Source organism: Elgaria multicarinata, chromosome 12, assembly GCF_023053635.1.
Source record: "Elgaria multicarinata webbii isolate HBS135686 ecotype San Diego chromosome 12, rElgMul1.1.pri, whole genome shotgun sequence".
In the NCBI taxonomy this organism is placed as follows: Eukaryota; Metazoa; Chordata; class Lepidosauria; order Squamata; family Anguidae; genus Elgaria; species Elgaria multicarinata.
In genome coordinates, this window is record NC_086182.1 from 14,546,599 (window position 1) to 14,567,888 (window position 21,290).

Genomic DNA, 21,290 nt, shown 5'->3' on the forward strand with positions numbered 1-21,290 from the left:
TGAATTGCCAGAAACAAGTGTGCTATAAAATGCCCATCTGATGATGCTCTTACACTACTGGTTTATAGCAGTATTGAAGTGCACTGAGCACTGTTGGGGCACATGACACATTCTATATACTGCTTTCATGGTGTTATTTCCTGCTTTTTATTCCACATGATCGGAAATACAACAAATGCCACTTTGGCCATAGCTAGACCTAAGGTTTATCCCTGGATCATCCAGGGGTCAAACCTGTTCATCTAGGTGACACACAGGGGATCCAGTGCTCAAGCAGGGGCGAACCCTGGATGATCCCGGGATAAACCTTAGGTCTAGCTGTGGCCTTTGTGTCCTACGAGGGATTTGGTGTTGTATGCATCTTGTGGGGTTTTTCTAATATTAGTGCTGATGATGTTTTCTGTGCTGTGCTGGTCCATGACGGAAATAAATAAACTGATAGGATGGTAAAGATTGGATACAAGGTGTCTATATTTTGAGAAGAAAACTCATGGTCCAATCAAGGTTAACTATCTGACTGATTTTAACAGGCCAAACCTACTGATAGATATGGAGAGCTCCAGTGCCCTCCCAAGGACCATTGGAGTGCAGCACAAATTAGTTTCTGTTATTTTAATCTTGCTTTCTTTTTCAACCCAACCTTTTCTGACTCCACTTTAAAATTTCACATACAATTGTAAAATCCTATGCAGTTCAATGAGCTAAATTAGGCAATTTTGAACTTCAAACAAGGTGCATTCTTAATCCTGTCCTATCCCAGTGCCATTCTCATTCCTTCGAAGCCAACACAGCTGTGTTTTCTTCTTCATTGAATTCAGTGATTCTGGCTTGAACTCTGTTTAGCTACCAGTGTAGGCCACATTTGTCCAGTTTGAATAGCCTGAATCACATACTTTGCTGAGTCATCCAAACAACTTCTGCTTTATTTTGATTGCAAAATAAAATGAAACTTGAATCCCCCTCTGAAAAATAAATAAAAATCAAAACAGAAAGCAGGCATCATCCAGCCAAAATTTGGAATTCTTGTTGAATTCGATGGAAAAATGAATTTAATTTGATCCCACTATATAATGAGTACCATCCTATGCATATCTATTCAAAGTGCCACTGAGTTGAATGGGACTTGTTCTCAGCCAAGTATGTATAGGATTCTAGTCTAAAAGGGCTAAATGTGGTTGGATTAAGCCCATGCATCTTCAAACACCCCAATCAAACAATTTTTAATTTCTATAAATCTCCATGTCAGCACAAGTCTGGTTGAGCATAGTTGTCACTGTACAAAACAGCTAAAGGAAACATCCAGCCATTAGTTTAGCTGTGGCATCCCACCACAAAATAATATGTTTATTTTTCCCCACCACTTTTTTTTGTCCTTTTATTGATAAAAACTACACAAAAGCTAACTGATCAGAATAATTAATTAAAAATAAATCAAACAATGTTACACATCTTCCTGTGTTTGCTCGGCTATTTTTTTAAAAAAACCACACGAGCCATCAAATTTTATCAAGATTGTCTTTTTCAACCTAGTTTCACCATATTGGGTATATAAGGGCTATTTCTATACCCAATGTCCTCCCTCCCTCCCCTGCATTTAGCATGGCTGACCTGTCCAAGTCTGAGCTCTTATGTCATCAATAACCACTCCCCCTTTTTCTTTTTTCTTTTTCTTTTTTTAAAAAAGAGCCCTAAACACAACTGTGTGTCAACAATGAAGCCACAATGAAGATAGGAAAAATCAAATGACACCCCTCCCCCAATAATGTACAGCATGTGTCTTAAATGTACATGCACCCCCAAGGTTTGTCAGTTTCACCTCTTGGTTCTTTTACAGGAATTGCCAATGTCCATTTGGTTCAACGTAAACTTTTAACACCATGTTTGGAATCTGAAATTATAATACTGATCCTGCACCCTCTTGAGGAAACAGAAGAGAGAATTTTTGGGTTTGTTTCCCAAAAATAAACAAACAAACAAACAAAAAAGGAATCTTCTAGGAGTAATAAACACTTAATAAAGAAATTATATTTCATATTTCCATTCTATATCTGGACCCTCCCACCCACCCTAATTGGTACCTGCGGTTCTCATTCGAAGGAACCGTGCAATGTAGAAAAATCAAATATACAAACAGAACTTGTAATCCATCCCTTTATGTTGCTAGAGTGAAATCAAACTTTTTTTTTTTGTATAAGAACTCGACAATCTTTCTTTGATATTTACACCAAGAAGTTTGTTCAACAGTTTAAAGCCAAAAGACATCCTGAAGTTCTCCAGATCGTGTTGCCATGTCACTCGACTGAATTTCCATAGTGCTTCACAAGCAGCGTGTCGTTTTGTACCCTTTCCTGTTGGTTGCATCAAAACGTTCATAACTGGAATGGTCAAATTGTCTTCTGTCTGCTCCCTCCTCTTGAATCCACTTTGTTACCCCCTCCCCGGAAAAAAAAGAAGAAACCTCCCCCCCACACACCCTTCTTAACTCTTAGGAAAAGACATCCCATCAGTTGGGTATTCTCTCAATGTAAATAGCTGGAGCAGCAGAACGTGCAATTGTAGCAATGAAGCTGTGATCTCGACTCAACTCCAAGTTGGTGGTTTCAGCCTGCTCCCGAGAGATAGTATCATATCCCTTATTTACATGGAGGGGTTTGTGGGCTTGGCAGTATCCAATCACTGGTTGGTCATAGCTGTAATAGGGCAATGTTTTCATATGGTGGGGGACCTAGAAAGAAGAGAGAGAGAGAGAGAGAGAGAGAGGGAGAGAGAGAGAGAGAGAGAGAGAGATGTTATCACCATTGCAAAAGCACATGCATATTTGTTTTTAGCAACAGAAAAATGCAAAATAATAATAATAAGAACAACAACAGCAGCAATAAATGCATTTGTTACCTGCCTCTCCCTCTGGATAGAAGCGGGATACAACACAAATGCAAAACATCGTAAAATACATATAATTGATTAAAACATATAAAACTAATACATTATTAAAAAGCAGCACATTATTAAAAGACATCTTAAAATAATAATAATAATAATAATAATAATAATAATAATAATAATAATATCCCAATCAGTACATCAGTTATTGATAGATGAGTAGAATAAGCCTCACAGAACCCACTATGCAAGAGTTCAGAGCTTCTTGCAAGCTCTCCTTGAGCAGGGGGTTGGACTCGATGGCTTTATAGGCCCCTTCCAACTCTACTGTTCTATGATTCTATGATCCTTTGCATTGTAAATTAGATCTTGCTGATAGCATTGGAGCAAAAATCTGCCTAGGCCCGCAAGGACAGCAGATGCCCCCGCGTCTGGGCCTCATGGGCCCATGTGGACCTGCCCAGCAGTAGGACAGACCTGTACCTAACTGCTCTTCAGCCTTCAAGAGCAGTCAGACATGGGTCTGCCCTTTGTTCTTTTCACCCACTGTGTTAATGGTGGCCCTGGGGAAATTGCGTAATTTCTCCCTCTGCTCTAAGGCCAGAGTGGAGGGAGAAAATTGTCTCAAATCACTGGCGTTAGCGAGATAAGCAGGCTAGAACCATCAATAAACAGTCTAAGACTGAAAGCCAAAAGTATCTATCAGAAAACAGGTCAAACAATACTGGGTTCAGGAATGTGCCAAAGAGTAGTCAGAGTCCGGTCCAAGATCAGGTTATGTTCAGGAGCTGATACACAAAGAACAAGGCCAAAGGCAGGGAAGTACAACAATTGCTTCCAACACCTCTCAGGGGGTTCTGGCATGTCTTATATTGGGATGGTGGTGATTAGGAATTGCTGTCAGCTGTGTTGGCCTACAGCTGGCTTCTGCCTGTTCCTGTGAAAAGCCACTCCCCACACACTCCCAGGCTCAGCTGTTCCTCCTCCCCGCTCTATCCCAAGCTGAGGCACAACAAAAAATCACTATTTCCCCAGCCTAGGGAAAATTGCATTTTTCTCCCCACCCAATGGGGGCCTTAAAGGCTCTATTAACAAGGCATTTAGGGTCCCCATCAGGGAGTGAGAAGCCACCGCCACTAGAATGGAGAAGAAAAATACACAATTTCCTCAGTCTCAAGGAACTTGGGTTTCTCCCACCCTCATGCACCAATCAGGGCCTTAGAGGCCATCTTAACTTTTAAGGGCCCTTGGCAGATAAGGGGGAAGACAAAGTGCCCTTTGCCAAGAGCTCCTTGGAGAGGGGCCGCACGAGCAGGGCTCGGTGAAGTCACGGGGTGAGCCCCCTTATGAGTTCTCAAAAGTCTACTTGCTGAAAGCTACCTTTGCATATTTTTATTGTAAAATTTCCATGCTGCCTTTCAGCAAGTTGCACAAGCAAGTTCCATTTTTAAAAAAAGAAGAAGTAAAAATAAAATTAAACATGGAAAACACTTCATGGAGAAAAATCAAATCTAATGAAAAGTTTAACTTAACAAAAGGTGCACAGAGACTTCTACATTTTGAATTATTAAATTGAACAGTTAGAAACTTCCTTTCTGAGCAATAACTAAACTTTGACAGTGTTACTTTTAAGTGTAAGAGTCTCTTAATCTCTTCATCATTTATTTATAGGCCCTGTGTTACTGGCATATGATTTTACTTTTGCCTGCGCTGGTGTTTAGAAAGGTGTGATGGATTATGTTTGTTTAATTATACTATTAAAAATACACAAAAATACAATGTTATAGAAGACAGCCTCATTCTTAAAAAAAGAGAGAGATTTAGGGACATAAATAAACTCCCAACTTTGAAATATAATAAAACCACTACTATCTGTAGAATCTTCAGGTCAAGAGCTTTCCAATGAAGTATGTTTCATGAGAATCGGTCAAAGGGAAGGCAGTCAAAAAAGGATGACCAACAACTTCTTAACTTTGAATTATATATATAAGAGAAATCCAACCACTGACTCACCGAATATTAGACAAATCCCACCCACCCCTTGTACCTTCTGAAAACACTGAATGCAAATGCAAAATTGAAGGTGTGCATGCCCCCTCTGGTCTTGTAGATTTCATTACGGCCTCTTCCACCACCCACCCACCCTAAATTTGATCATCATTCCAATACTGAGAATTGATTGGGTGACAAGGCTGAGTGCATACTACTGCACATGATAACTCTGGCAACTGTCACTAATATCATTTAAATACGTAGTCCCTAAAAGTCAAAAATAGGAGCAAGAGAAGTGCATGAATAAATTAGAGACAAAGAGCAGAAAATGGGGACAGTTGAAGTAGACAGCTTAAGGAAGCCAGGAACACTCAGTGTGCAACTATTTCGCACAGAACTAACATTTGTATTAGGGGTATGCACGGACCCTCCGATCCGCTTCTCTTCCAGATCTGCAATTTGTGGATCGGGCTGCTCCGCTCCTCCCCGCTCCGCCTATAGTCCGCTCCGCTCCGCTGCGGAGCTCCGGATCCGGATCGGAGCTCAGCTTTCCCCCCCATAGGCTTGCATTGAAATCCAAAAAAGTATACAATTTTTTTTCTGTTAAAGTTAGAAACCTCAAGTTTGGCACCATGACACCTCATGGACGTACACACACGCATGCCAAGACTCAAGCCCATCCCATCATCCCCTGATTTTGGGGGAATTTATGAAAATCGGACACCCCATTTTCAGACATGGACTGTTCTCCAACATTTTGACAGATAAAAAAAATGGAAGTGGGCACCCTCACAGATGCCATCTAGATCCACATTCATGCCAAGACTCAAGCAAATCCCATCATCCCCTGATTTTTGGCGGGGCTTTAACCTCTAACGCACCACCCATAACCCCAAATCACACCCCTTTCGATATCTCCATCAATTTTCACGTTAGAAACCTCAAACTCAGAACCATGATAGCTTATCCATGGATACATATGCATGCCAAGACTCAAGCCAATCCCATCATCCCCTGATTTTTGGGGAATTTATGAAAATCAGACACCCCATTTTCAGACATGGACTATTCTCCGACATTTTGACAGATAAAAAAAAATGGAAGTGGGCACCCTCACAGATGCCATCTAGATCCACAATTATGCCAAGTTTCAAGCAAATCCCATCATCCCCTTATTTTTGGCGGGGCTTAAACCTTTCAATTCACCCCAAATCAAGTCCCATGCTACAACTACGTCAATTTGCATGTCAGAAACCTCACATTTGGTCCTATGACAGCTTATCCATGTGTCCACATGGACACCAAGTTTCAAGCAAATCCCATCATCCCCTGATTTTTGGGGAATTTATGAATATTGGACACCCCAGTATCTCAGGGATTTAAAGCTGCAGACAGCTCAATGGGGCCATTTCAAAGGAAATCCCAACATGCCATGAATTGGGGAGTAGAGATAAACCTAAATATGAATCTTCTTCCACACTTGAAAAATGTATTTGGAACTTCCAAAAGTCTAAGTGAGCGCAGGAAGGACTTATCCCCTGAGTCAAAGCAAGAAACACACAAACCATCCCTGTGAGGCGGGCAGGGGAGGAGGGAGGGAAGGCAGGCAGGCAGCAGACATTTCTGGGGGCATAAGGAAGTAAGCCAAGGATAGTTTCAAAGCCGGTAATGCAAACCATCCCTGTGAGGTGGGAGCAGCACAGAGAGATGCCTTTTCTTTTGCATCCCATAACTAACTAGGAGGCTAGGAGGATAAGAGTAAAGCTTTGTGATCCTTGCTTCAGAGTTGATTGACTGCACTGTGATCACAGCCATTACTAAACAACAAAATAATAATGTTAATAAAAGCAGTACTAATTAATATTAATAGCAATAATAATAACAATATTATTGTTATTATTATTTATTCGATAATAACAACAATTTATTAGATTGTAAGCCTATGCGGCAGGGTCTTGCTATTTACTGTTTTACTCTGTACAGCACCATGTACATTGATGGTGCTATATAAATAAATAATAATAATAATAATAATAATAACAACAACAATAAGGAGTTGAACCACAATGAAAGCCTGCCTGACTTCACTGAAGTGGAAAAGCCAGGAGAGCTTGGGCTATGGGGTGTAAAATGGAATAAATAAATAAACAAAGGAGGGGTGGAATTAAAAGCAGCAGTGCTGCTGAATAAACAACAAGAAGATTTTTTTTTAAAAGGCTATGTCTGTCTTTTACCAGTAAGAGGGAAGTCGACGTGCCCAAGGGGAGGGGGATTAAGAAGTAACCTTTTACTTCAACTCATGACAGGCATTAACTTCAGCACAGGGCACGTCCACATGCCCTAGGGGACCTCATCCCCTTGCACTACATCTATTCAGTTATTCACCAAGGTTAGGGTGGGTAGCAGTGCTGTGTTTCCTATCTGTTATTTATTTGCTTAGTATATGATTTCAGGTTGTGTTTGTGCATTTCGTGGGGCTACTGTTTCAAAAAACACTGGGAAAAGTCCGTTCAGACTAAGAAAGAGAAGTTTCCTAGGATCCCAAGTTACCCATTTTGCCTATCCCCTCCTCCAACTTTGGATCATGTGATCATGACCGGGAGTTGACTCTACCTCTCAGCACTTCAAAAAGGTACCTCTCCCGGTTTTTTTACCCGACTTTTCCAAAAATTCTATCAAGCGAACCACAGCATGCAGAGAGCTGAGAGTAGGCTCAAAATGACCCCCAGCCACGACTCTCTAAGCACAAGAAGTTTCAGAAAGATAGCTTAAAAAACAACACAATTATCCCCTTTTCTTTTCCGCAATGCAATCCCATGGGCGAAATTTTTCAAAATGCCAATCGGATCGCGCCGCAAAAAGAGAATCGCTCTGCCTATGGGCGCTTCTCTTCGCTGTGCTTCTAAGGGTCCGCGGTCCGCTTCTACTCTGCCTCTGGGCAAGGCGGAGCAGGCCAATTCACTTCTGATTGTCCGATTCTAATCGGAGCGGAGCACACCTCTAATTTGTATGCCATTTCCATGTCTCTAAAGATGGTAGTATGCTTGTAGTCTCTCTCTCTCTCTCTCTCTCTCTCTCTCTCTCTCTCTCTCTCTCTCTCTCTGTGTGTGTGTGTGTGTGTGTGTGCGTGTGTGTGTCTTTGTCCACATTTTTCTTTAACTTCTGCATTATTGTTGTGGTGAGGAAGTCCAAGACTTCCATAGCTCTAGGCATTCTGCTTGAAACTTCTTCATTTTATGTGACAGTTGAATGACACTGATGCAACAATCAATATATTTGTAGACATTGATGGGAAGGCCAAGATCAACACAGTCTTTGTGAACTGAAGTAAAATTTCCCTTAGAGGCATTGGGATTTCCACCGTTATGCCTCCCACCTCTAGGTTTTAAAATAGTTCTTTACGACACAATAAAACCCAGCACTCAGTGTTCTGTTTAGTTTGGAGACTGAAGCGGTGTGTGTGTATTTTACAGTAATAATGTACAGGACATTAACTAGATGGGGCCCAGTGCACACCATGGCTTTGTTCCTTGCCTCCAAACAGGACTTAAAAGCTTCTGACTCGCAACATTATCTCTAAATGGCCCTGAAATGCCATTGCCCTGTCAACCATATTTTCAGTACTTTTCCAAAATGTCCCCTCAGCTCCACTCTGAGATGTTTTCTTTCTCTGATGAAGCTAGGTCTTTAGTAGCAGGAGAGAGAAAGAGAGAGAAAACTGGTTCAAAACAGGGATTGCAAGTTTTAAGAGCTTCTCCACACCAGGAATGCTGACAATTAGGAAATGAACAGTGATTGTCGTGTGGTTCAACAAGAGTCTGAATGGCTCATATAATGCCTTGTTCTATTTCCAACAGAACAACCCCACTAGAAGTTATCATCTGAAATAGCCTGAGATCAAGGGCATGTCTACACTATACCGGTGTAGAGGGAGGGGGAAGATCTCACAATATGATTGCAGGATCCCTCCCTCTGTCTACATGTGGCGTGCAAAGTCCCAGGAGGAAGAGGATGTCACACCCGCCATATTTTTTTTAAATCGGAAAAGAGCACAGGAGTGTTCCTGTGCAAAATGTAAGGTTATTTTTTAAAACAACAACAACAACAACAACAACAACACATCTCCCACTCTCCCACCCTACCCCTGATGGGCACACAGCTCCTGAGGAGCTCCATGCTTGGGTCCTGGCTCCTCACAGTTACTCGCAATTAGCTGGTACGAAAACGGGATACCCGGCCACATTTCCCTCAGTCTTGGGATCAGCCCAGGACCGTGGGAAAAACAGGATTAAAGGGTAGGGTTATATCCTGGGGCAAGGGAGTTATTATCTCTCCCAGCTCCCGGGATCCCCTGTGCTTCAGGGATGATCCCGTGGCGATCCCCGGAATATCGCCCTGTCTAGCCATAGCCCTACTTAGCAATTGTGGAGCTTCAATGGAAGATAGATAACTCTGAGCATCATCAGACAAGTGTTTTATTCCACACTCATTACTGGGCACCCACGGATTTTCGCAAGTCCTACTCATGACACTGTCCGCTCCCATGCATCTCCTGCCCCTTCTAGCCTTCTTCCTGTGATGAAAAAAGACAGTTTATTTTTAGAAATGGAACTTGCCGCTATTTCCGGCTGTGTGCAAGAGAAGTGGCGTGGATGTTGTTTACGTCCTCTTTCTTCTCCATGAGAAAGAGGAAGCATTGTACAACAGAAGTGGGGGCAGAGAAGCAATGGTAGGGAACTATGATTCCCCCCCCCCCCGTCTGATGGAGCTCTTTGACACAAGAAAGCTACTCACTGAAGATGGATTAATCTTTCCATTTTGGTTTCTTTCAGTTTCTCATCCCCCCCCCCCAATCTGAAGTTGGTTTCATCCTAGTTCAGCATCAGTTTGCAGTCTGTTATTTAAAAGCCTGCATGGAGATTTGTATGCATCTCCATCCACCTTTCTCCTGTATTTTGTAAGCATTTTTGCTGAATATATGTATTTTTGCAAGCCATTCCCCATAATGTAATGCATTTTCCAGTGTTATTTTCACCTACATATGGATTTGTGTGTTTGCAATTTCCCCTAATAGATGCATTTTTATTGCATCACGCGATTCTGAGAAGTGTGAAGGATAACTGCAATTTAGTTCATGTATTGGTTCAGGAAGTGTGAATTAGGTAGGCATGGTGTAATGCTAAACCCCAACATGCAGGTACGCCTTATGAGCCTCAATAGCCACACCCCCAAGGAGAGACCAAAAATTCAGGCAGATGTATTCATCTCTCTCTCTTTCTCTCTCTCTCTCTTATATATATCTTGTTGATTTTTAAAAGATCTTTTGTAAAACTAATGGATCATAATTACCCATTCAAGACCAAGGCCATGGCTAGACCAGGCCTATATCCTGGGATTGTCCCGGGATCATTCCTGTGTATCCTAATGACACAGGGGATCCTGGGAGCAGGCAGGGATGACCCCTCCATTTGCCTGGGATAATCCTTAGGTCTAGCTAAAGACCAATCCACTCCAAAATATTTTGCATTACAATAAGGACAGCTCACAACAATAGACTGTTGCTGAGAAAATCAATTTCCCCCAGATACTGTGAGTTCAAAGGCAGCAAGGAAGCCTTAGGTGGACTGGCAGATGATATCATTGTCCCTGCTAAGCAAAAAGTCCCAGCAATTGAACCAAGTGAGCCCTTGCTCCACACGGCCATGCTCGATGGGGCATGTTGAGGATGGTAGGTTTCCTTTATTTTTCTCTTAACATGCAGAGGGTTGTGTCTTTAAGAATATAAAAATGCAAGAAGAGGCATGTTGGATCAACCCAAGGATCCATCTAGACCATTTTTATGTTCATATAGTGGCCAACCAGCCATTGACCAGGAACCCACAAGCAGGACACTGTGAAACAAAGCCCTATGAAGAGAGACTGAAAGAACTGGGCATGTTTAGCCTGGAGAAGAGAAGATGGAGGGGAGACATGATAGCACTCTTCAAATACTTAAAAGGTTGTCACACACAGGAGGGCCAGGATCTCTTCTCGATCCTCCTAGAGTGCAGGGCACGGAATAACGGGCTCAAGTTAAAGGAAGCCAGATTCTAGCTGGACATCAGGAAAAACTTCCTGACTGTTAGAACAGTATGACAATGGAACCAGTTACCTAGGGAGGTTGTGGGCTCTCCCACACTAGAGGCATTCAAGAGGCAGCTGGACAATCATCTGTCAGGGATGCTTTAGGGTGGATTCCTGCATTGAGCAGGGGGTTGGACTTGATGGCCTTGTAGGCCTCTTCCAACTCTGCTATTCTATGATTCTATGAAACAGCACCCTCCCACTAATGTTCCCCAGCTTACTGATACTGAACTTCTTCCCATCCCTGTTACCCACTAACAGTCAGTGTAAAACATTTGGGGAACATCATTATTGCTACCAGATATGGTGACGGCCACTAGCTTGCCTTGGATGGCTTTAAAGGGGAATTATTCACATCCAAGGGCAGATAAATCTATCAATGACTGTTTAGTCATGATGACTGTGCAGGAGACAATGGTAAGAAAGGGCTTTTCTTCTTCTTGCACTTTGTGTGGGCTTCCCAGAACTATACATTTGCCTATGTGGGAAACAGAATGCCAGGCTACATAGGTCAGAGGTACACAACCTCTCTCAGGCCAAGGGTCAAATTTAAATTCAGAGAAGCTTTTGAGGTAGGGTATATTTGGCCACCAGGGCTAAAGGACAAAGTGGTGGGGCTCAAACTATCAGCCTATTTTAGGTAAAGCTTTTACTGCCAGTAACAAAGCATGAGAGAGAGAGAGAGAGAGAGAGAGAGAGAGAGAGAGAGAGAGAGAGAGAGAGAGAGAGAGAGAGAGAGAGAGAGAGAGATTTCAACCTTTTAGGAGGATTATAGTCCAGGGTAATTGGGCATGGTTTGCTGGGGAACCCTGGAAGGCCTGGATAAGGACCTCGTGGGGCTGAGCTCCCAACCTCCAGTATCAGAGGTAGTAAGCCTATGTGCACCAGTTGCTTGGGAACATGGATGAGAGGGTGCTGTTGCACCATGTCCTGCTTGGGGTTCCCTGGTTGACAGATGGTTGGCCACTATGTGAACAGAGTGCTGGACTAGATGGACCCTCTGAATGTAGAACTTCAGAGCATGGTTTTGATGTTCTACATTGTCCCACAACATAGACCTTAGGTATGATTCAGCAATGTTCCTGTGTCCGATTCCTGCCCAGCCGACACAGCTTTGGCGGGGGTCAACTTTGTGGGCAGGAAGGAGCCAAATAGATACTGCACATGTGTGTTGCATGCATGCAGCCTTATGCCTGGGCAGGGCCAAGCCTATAAAGACCAGTCCCATATGATTCTTGGCCTCACGTGTTGAACCACGTCTCTTCACCTAGGCATTTAGCAATATGTAATGAGCCTGGGTCTGTTTTTTAGGCACATATTTTTTTAAGTGGTTATAGTGGTTTTAAATGTATGTGTATATTGTATGTTTTTGTGGTTTTTAATTTTTGCATATTGTTTTTAAGTGTTTTATCTTATGTGAACCACCCAGAGGGCTTCAACTTTGGGGCGGTATACAAATGCAATAATAAATATAATAATAATAATAATAATAATTAGGGGTGTGCACGGACCCCCCGCTCCGCTTCACTTGCAGATCCGCCATTTTTCGGATCGGGCCGCTCCGCCCCGCCCCCGCTCCGCCCACTTCCGCTCCGCTCCGCCCGGAGCTCCGGATCCGGATCCGGAGCTCCGTTTCCCCCCCCCATAGGCTTGCATTGAAAGCTAAAAAATTATACAACTTTTTTTCTGTTCAAGTTAGAAACCTCATGTTTGGCACCATGACACCTCATGGGGATATACACACGCACGCCAAGTTTCAAAGCAATCCCATCATCCCCTGATTTTTGGCGAATTTTTGAAAATCGGGCACCCCACACACAACATCCCTGCGAGGTGTGTTAAAAAACACGGGGAAAAGCCCGTTCAGATGAAGAAAGAGAAGTTTCCCAGAATCCCAAGTTACCTGTTTTGCCTATGCCCTCCTCCAACTTTGGGATCATCATGACCGGGAGCTGACTCTGCCCCTCAGCCCTTTGAAAAAGGTATTTTTTCCCGCCGATTTTTTAAAAACTTCTAGCCCGCGACCCGTACGATGCAGAAAGTTGAGAGTGGTCTCAAAATGACCCCCATCCACGACTCTCTGTGCACAAGAATTTTCAGAATGATAGCTTAAACCCCCCCCCCCAGTTATCCCCGATTCTTTCCCTCAATGCAATCCTATGGGCGAAAAGCCGAAAACGCAGTTTGAGCCGCGCGGTTGACCCGATTTTCACAAAAATATAGCCCGCGACCCGTACGATGCAGAAAGTTGAGAGTGGTCTCAAAATGACCCCCATCCACGACTCTCTGTGCACAAGAATTTTCAGAATGATAGCTTAACCCCCCCCAGTTATCCCCGATTCTTTCCCTCAATGCAATCCTATGGGCGAAAAGCCGAAAACGCAGTTTGAGCCGCGCGGTTGACCCGATTTTCACAAAAATATAGCCCGTGACCCGTACGATGCAGAGAGGTGAGAGTGGTCTCAAAATGACCCCCATCCACGACTCTCTGTGCACAAGAATTTTCAGAATGATAGCTTCAAAAACAACGTAGTTATGCACGATTATTTGCCGCAATGCAATCCTATGGCGAAATGTTTTCAAGATGGCGACCGGAGCGCTCCGCCTGAACTCGGAGCTCCGAAAAATGGCCGCTTCTCTTCGCCTTGCTTCTAGGGGGTCCGCAGTCCGCTCCTACTCTGCCTCTGGGTAAGGCGGAGCAGGCCAATGCGCTACTGCTTCTACGCTCCTAATCGGAGCGGAGCACATCCCTAATAATAATAATAATAATAATAATAATAATAACAACAACAACAACAACAACCATTTGCCATGTTGAAAAGCAGGAATTGGCTACCAAACCACCACATGTGGCCACACCACTACATTTATGGAGCTGGTCTCCACATAGCACACAAAAAATATTCACAAAACATTTGTGTACATTAACAGCAGCAGAACAGCAGCAGCAGCAGCAACTACTACAACATGACTGCCCTGTTTTGCTTTGAGCTTTGCATCCTCTACTGTTAACAATTAGCCAAGAAGATTCAACCATGACCCCTTAAAACCTTTCAGAGTACTTGCTCTGTTTTCCCTTCCTCCCAAAATCAGACGTTCATTCAGCTACAAGAAAGTGCAGGTCCTTAGGACAGCTCTACACCAAGCAGGATATGACACTTTGAAAACTGTTTGAAAACTGTACCTGGAGCTCTGTGTCCTGGGCCCCAACAGTTGTCACTACTGTTATAAACTGTTTTAAAGCAGTAGTGTAGAACCTGCCCCAATCCGAATGCAGATTCACCCCCCACCCCAGCCTTCAAAGAGTTTTCCCCCCCCCCAACAAAAGCAATGTCAGTTTATTGTATGGGAACATTTCCTTGGCTTCATGTTATTCTCTCAGGCAGATATTAAGTCTAATTTCAGGAAATGCTCTTGGTCTTACAGGCTATTACTTAGAGAAGTAACAATCAATAGACCTATTCCAGTGGAGTGAGGAATTATAATTACTGCAGCCTTCAGGGAACTTGGTGAGAACAGTTGGGGCCTTGCTAGACCATGCTGGATAAGCCGGCATGGAGGCGGGGCGACAGCGCGCTAACTTTAGCACGCGCCGCCTCAGCTCCTAGACGCACGACGCGCAGGGACTACGGAAGCCCTGCAGCGTCGGCCATTTTTTTTGGTTGTTGTTAAAGGGGCCACGTGCGCCCCAAAGACTCCGGAGAAGGTAAGTGTTTTTTTAAAAATTAAGCCCCCCCCATCCGCTCCTGATCCCCTCCCATGCCTCCTGCCCACTCTTTCCCTGCCCCTCCCCGTCCCCGTCCCCTGTGTTGCCCTCTGCCATCTCTCGCCGTCCCCTGTGTCACCCTCTGCCATCCCTTGCCGTCCCCTGTGTCACCCTCCACCATCCCTCACCATCCCGTGTCGCCCTCCACCATCCCCCTCTCCTGCTGGTCCGGCCTCCCCCCCTATCTCCCCCCCCCCCGGGATCCCCCCGGCCTGATGGGCACAGCGCTCGTATGAGCACTGTGCCCAGTCCGTGGCTTTTCCCGGCTACTCGCGAGTAAGCGAGTAGCCGCAAAAAGCCATGGACCTTGCTAGTCGTTCCGCAGCCCCGGCCTCAGGCCGGGGCTGCAGAAAAGGCGCGCCATAAGCGACTTCGCTTATGGCGCGTTAGGGGAGGCTTCAGCGCAGCCTGACCCTGGATTCCCCTGTGCGTCATCTGGATGCACAGCAGGGAAACCGGGCCTCACAGCACACTAAGGCCTCATCTAGCAAGGCCCTTGGTGTTGCAGGAAGGGTGGGTTTGAAGGATGCACTTAGACCATTATCACAACTCTCTAAGTATTTCTTCTTTGGAAAGTATCTAATCATTGTTAAAAGTGCTGAATCACTGTAATGTTAATTAGTGCAAAAGGAGAGAGAGAAAAGCAAAAGCAAAAAAGAAAAAACACATAAAAATTGGCTTCATCTTTTAGTCTTGTGAGCATTCAAAATGCAAAACAAATTACCACTAGTAGCTAGCGTGACCATATGAAAAGGACAGGGCTCCTGTATCTTTAACAGTTGCATAGAAAGGGGAATTTCAGCAGGTGTCATTTGTATATATGGAGAACCTGGTGAAATTCTCTCTTCATCACAATGGTTACTGCAGGAACTATACTAGAGTTACCAGGTTTAAAAGAGGGCAGGGCTCCTGCAGCTTTAACTGTTGTGATAAAGATAACCCAACCACCTGCTCCCTACACCTGATTTTTACCAGCCACATATGGTTATCCGACAGAGAAGAAATAGCTTATTATTGGTCCTGCTCAGAAGACACCTTAAACTATGGCTTTAACCATGGTGAGTAAGGCTTTTTTCCTTATTCACCGTAGTTAAAGCTGTGGTTTAAGGTGTCTTCTGAACAGGGCCATCCACATCTTAGTTATTCACTTTCCCCTCGGTTTTCTCCTATTCCTCCTAAATCACTACATACTGAGATGCTTTCCCCCTCTTTGACTACCACAGAGAGCTTATAAATGAGTGGGGATCCAAGTCTTGTTCTCCTCTGTCCAAGTCCAACAGTCTAACCACTTCACTGCAGTGCTCTGGAACATCTGCCATTTTCCTTGTATATTGTTATTATGGAAACACCAGTGCTACTGTAACAAACATGAGTCCTATGTCAAATTGGAAGTGGCTCTTACAGAAACAAGGTAAACCCCACACTACAGGGACCAATGACAATGCTTCATGTTTTCCTTGCTAGTAACATTTTCCTTCGTTACTAAACTTTTTTCTTCTTTTAACTTGATCTTGTAAGCTGTATACATATTACAAAACAAATCTGTTTTTTAAATAATAATAATGAAGTGACGTGGTATTGGTCATCAAAGAGCATTCTTATTCGTATCATCTGCATTTAGTGTCCGGTAAATGAATTATATTATATTATAATATAATATTATATTATAATTCAGCAGGAGAGGCTGTGGATGTGTTGAATCGGTGCCTGGCTGCGACAATGGACTGGATGAGGGCTAATAAACTGAGACTCAATCCAGACAAGACTGAGATGCTGTTAGTAGGTGATTCCGCTGACAGGATGGGGGGTGTTCTACCGGTTCTGGATGGGATTGCACTCACCCTGAAGGAGCAGGTTCGTAGCTTGGGGGTTCTTTTAAACCCATCAGCACCATGTACATTGATGGTGCTATATAAATAAATAATTAATAATAATAATAATAATAATAATAATAATAATAATAATAATATAATAATCATTGTCACTTGAGGCTCAGGTGACCTCAGTGGCACGGAGTGGCTTCTACAAACTCCGGTTGGTGGCCCAGCTACGCCCCTATCTAGACAGGGATAACCTGACTTCAGTTGTCCATGCTCTGGTAACCTCCAAGTTAGATTACTGCAATGCGCTCTACGTAGGGCTGCCTTTGAAGACGGTTCGGAAGCTGCAGCTCGTGCAAAATGCAGCGGCCAGATTGATTTTGGGAACCAGAAGGTTTGACCATATAACACCTGCTCTGGTCCGCTTGCACTGTCTGCCTGTATGTTTCCGAGCCCAATTCAAGGTGCTGGTTTTGACCTATAAAGCCTTACATGGCTTTGGACCATAATACCTGACGGAACGCCTCTCCCGACGTGAATATACCCGGTCACTACGTTCAACATCTAAGGTCCTCCTCCATGTGCCTACTCCGAGAGAGGCTCGGAGTGTGGCAACAAGGGATAGGGCCTTTTCAGTGGTGGCCCCCAGACTGTGGAAAGATGAGGCCCAGACTGTGGAATGATGAGGCTCGCCTGGCGCCAACGCTGCTATCCTTCCGGCGCCAGGTTAAGACTTTCCTCTTTGCCCAGGCATATGGCGGCACATCCTAATTACCCACATGTTTAGTTTTTAATTGGTTTTTAATGCTTTATGTGTGTATGTTCTGTGTTTTAGAGTTTTAAATTTTGTATACTGTAAACTGCCCAGAGAGCCCTGGCTATGGGAGCGGTATATAAGTTTAATAAATATTATATGCCCACAACTTGTATAGCATCTAATAATATTTAGTTAAATGTATGGTTCATTTATTTAATGTGGTGGAGCAAATGCAATGTAATTTGGAACTATTTTCTTCTGTCGCTGGTTGAGACCAACAATGGTGAGACAGAGAGAGAGAGAGAGAGAGATGGAAAGAGAGAGAGATGCCTTACAACCATTCCCAGCCATGCCTGGGAGGGGGGATGAGGCTAATTGTGGGTGGGGTGGTCTAACATGGCAGGGAGGTGTGCCATTGGCAACCTCCGTTTGGTGCCACTGGTGCTGGGAGGGGCCAGGAGCAGTATTTAAAGTCCAATCACTCTTTTCCTGCATGGCTCCCTTCCTTCCTTCCCTGTAGACAGTGTGGGTTTGCTAGTTGTCTTTTTGGAGGCCAGGTAGGAATTTTTTGCTCATAATCTAATTTGGTTATGAGTTTTTTTGCCAACATCACACTGTAAGACAGCCAGGGTGTTATAATTAGATTGATTTGGTTCTTCAGTTTGGTCACAATTGTTGGGTACGTGGGTAGGAGTGAGCATCTGGAGCGAGGTTGAAATTGGTGAGCATTCACAGGCACCATTGTGGTGATAGGTAATGCCTGAGGCCCACCACTGGGAGCCTTGCGGCACCAGCTGGGTTATCTTTGAGGCCAACCCCCCTCAACCACTCAGAGCCCTGCAGCCTGGGGGTGGGTATTGACACCAGAAGGCCTCCCTACCCCAGGGAAGCCTGTGAGGTGGTGATTCACCAGGCGCCATTTTGCGGGCAGTGAATGTCTCGCCCGATCCCAACAATGGCCCAAGAAGTGGCCAATAGATGATGCCCGCTTAGGCCTTCCCCACTTTTGCAGACCTTTAAATAAACGTGGCCCATATTTAATCCCATTCTCGTGTCTCGTCTCATTATTTCTCACCCTTCACTTCCGCAAAGAGAAAGAGAGAGAGAAAGAGAGAGAGGGTAAAGTGTCACAACAGCAAAGCAGCATGAAGGCTCTGGGTCCACTGTGGAAGCAGTATCAGTCTTAAAGTAAAGTGGCTAAGAAAGACAGAAAGACTAACAACAGAGTATAAAAATCTATATTTTAAGCTAAACATTTTGGCTTCCACCCTCATCACAACAAGGGCAGAAGCTGAAACATTTAGCTTAAAGTATATATTTTAGAACTTTGTTGCCATTTATTTATTTATTACATTCATTTATTACATGTATATCCCACCATTTCCCTTAAGGAACCTGAGGCGACAGGTTAGTCTCAAATTGAACTCTGATTCCTTTCTAAATACCTGCAGACAGGGCCAGGCAAAGCTGGTAGTAGGCCCGGGCCAGGTGGGAAATGTAGGCCCCATTTCAAACTGCTCAATAAGTATTTTTTAATCAGTTCTAAATACATATGAACTAGAATGATTTATTTTAAAAAAGGTAATGGCAAGCACTTTTATTCAAGATGTATGTAAGACATCACTTCTTCACGTTCAGAAATGCTTTACGTGCTTTTCTTTGGGCAAATTCATCATCCACAACAGCAAAATCAGGCCACTTTGCCCAGGGAGACTGGGAGTAGCCCCCCTCAAAATCGTAGGCCCACACCAACTGGCCCCAATGCCCCCAGCCCTGCTTGCAGAATGACAAAAGCTGGCTGGGAAATGTTACAAATGTTGAATAATGCTCCAGTCTTCTGCCCATTTACCTGGGAGAAAGATCCATTGAACTCGGTGGGAGTTACTTCTCAGTAGACATGCCTAGAATGCTGTTGTAAGTCAGTGAAATAGGCTATCTTTTGAAGCAGGCTTTGGCTTTATAAACTGAAGAGCTGGTTGTGTTATTAGCACTTCAAATGTTCATTGAGAGTTTAGGTCTAATGGGCTGGATTAATTAGCTGGCATTAACTTCTGAAGTCTTCACCTCTGTAGATCTTGCCACTAAATGGTGTCAACCTTACAGTCTTAATGACTGGATACTTGAGAAAAATATTCAGTTACAACAGGCATTTACATAAACCTGAGTTGAAGGGATTAAGGTTTAGATAGTTGGTGAGGGAAGTTAGAATTGAAAGCTTCTGTTTTAGAGTGAAATTGAAGCCGGGAAGGTTAAACTCCTATATCCAACCTGCAGAATAACAATTCCCTCAGACCTAAGCACAAGAAATTTGGTTTATATCTTTCTGTGAATTCTTTGGAGAAATGCATTTTTGTATACACTTTTCCCCCTAATGTACACATTTTCTTTTTGCAAGCATCTCTCTGTCTCTCCCACCCACCTATGGCCTTTTGTGGAGAGCTGCACAGCAAAATTGGAAAACTCAAATATGGAAGTACAAGTTCATCTTCCTATGCCACTATACACTCAAACTCTTGTCCCTCTTATTAAACTTTCTGTGACTTTGGTTCCAATTGTGCAGAAGAGAAAGAATAAAGTTTAAAACTAGTTGTCAATCATCAAAACCAGTTGATGATTGAACAGAAACTTTCCACTGCAATCATATGTTGTCCAAATAGCTGTCTTGATATGTGTTTGGGGCCTGGATCACAATGTGCTTACAGGCCTATTTTTATGTGCTATTTGCGGCTATGAATATCAAAGAATAAGCAGAGAATGTAGTTTGTTACAAAAGGTGTTCTCAGGAAAGGGGTGTTTAAAAAGACAGTAATTTCCCCCATACACCATATGTACAAGAGTGGGTGTTGCCGCATTCCTTTACAGCCTGAAATACTACAGAGGAAAGGGATGTAAGCAAGCTAGTGTTTCATTCATGAGTAGAAAATAATATGTTTTCTATTAGGGGTTCATGATAAAAAGAGATTGAGCCATACTTTTAGGTATTTTCAATGCTTTGTGCCTCCATTTCAGCCAAATATTAGGTTTTTGCCAAAGGCCACCTAGTGATGTCATTAGCCAAGATTAAAAGGCCACAGAGAAAGTGGCAGCTGGTAAGTGCATAGAAGAGTTGTTGCTTAAAAAACACAACAATGAAGGCTGCACTAGCACAGATTGGGCTGGTGTGAGAGCAAGTTACTTGTTTGGCTAGGGAAATGATTGTAAGAAGTCTGTTCACCACCCAGCCGGCACTGTTTGGGTGGGGGCAGTTGTTGTGAGCAGGGAGGAAGCGGAAATGAAACCAAAAAATACAGCACGCGTCACATGTGTACTGCCTCGTGAGGTGGGGCGGAGCCAAGGCTATAAAAGCTCACCCCATGAGGCACTTGGCCTCTTTCGTTTTTGGCCCCACCCTCCCCTCCTATAAACAAGTATAGGCTTAACCAGTCATCCTCTTTGGAGAGGGGGCTGAGTAGGAATTTCCCCTGCCCTTTAGCAAGGTACAGGTTTTTGCCTACTCTATACTGGATACAATCTTTAGAAGTGGAGGATAAATAGGTTACCCTATTTCTTTGATTCGAAGACACACCTTTTTTCCCATATAAACATCTCTAAAAATGGGGTGCGTCTTAGAATCGCGGGTGTGTCTTAGGTGTTTTTTTTTCTGTTGGTGGTACTGAAATTAGTGTGAGTTTTACAATCGATGGCGTCTTACAATCGAAGAAATACAGTAATTATAAATGGCAGGGTTGTGGGGGAATTTGGGGAAGTCAGGATAGAGACGGTGAGCACTCTGGCACCTTTATGGTGATTGGCAATCCAGAGGTCCTGCTCCTTGGGGGCTTTGCAGCTTTCGTGCCAGGATACGGTTTGCCTTTGGAAACATTCTTGTCTCATCTACTCGGCTATGCAGCCTGAGTGGAGATGACGCAAGTTGGTCTCTCCAAACATACCAGATCCCTGCTTTCAACTGAGT

General features: G+C 43.7%; 1 protein-coding gene across 3 annotated transcripts in view; it reads right to left on the reverse strand.

Annotated features, from left to right (window-relative positions):
• Positions 1-2,468: 2,468 nt before the first annotated feature.
• The window catches only part of LRRTM4 (leucine rich repeat transmembrane neuronal 4), a 482,836-nt gene continuing 464,014 nt past the window's right edge, over positions 2,469-21,290 (reverse strand). For 2 of the 3 annotated variants that reach the window (XM_063139256.1, XM_063139255.1), the window contains one exon: positions 2,469-2,725. In XM_063139256.1, the coding sequence (XP_062995326.1) occupies positions 2,504-2,725 (222 nt within the window). In that variant the 3' untranslated portion in view covers positions 2,469-2,503. The remainder of the gene's footprint in view (positions 2,726-21,290) is intronic. The other variant, XM_063139257.1, reaches the window with a different exon arrangement.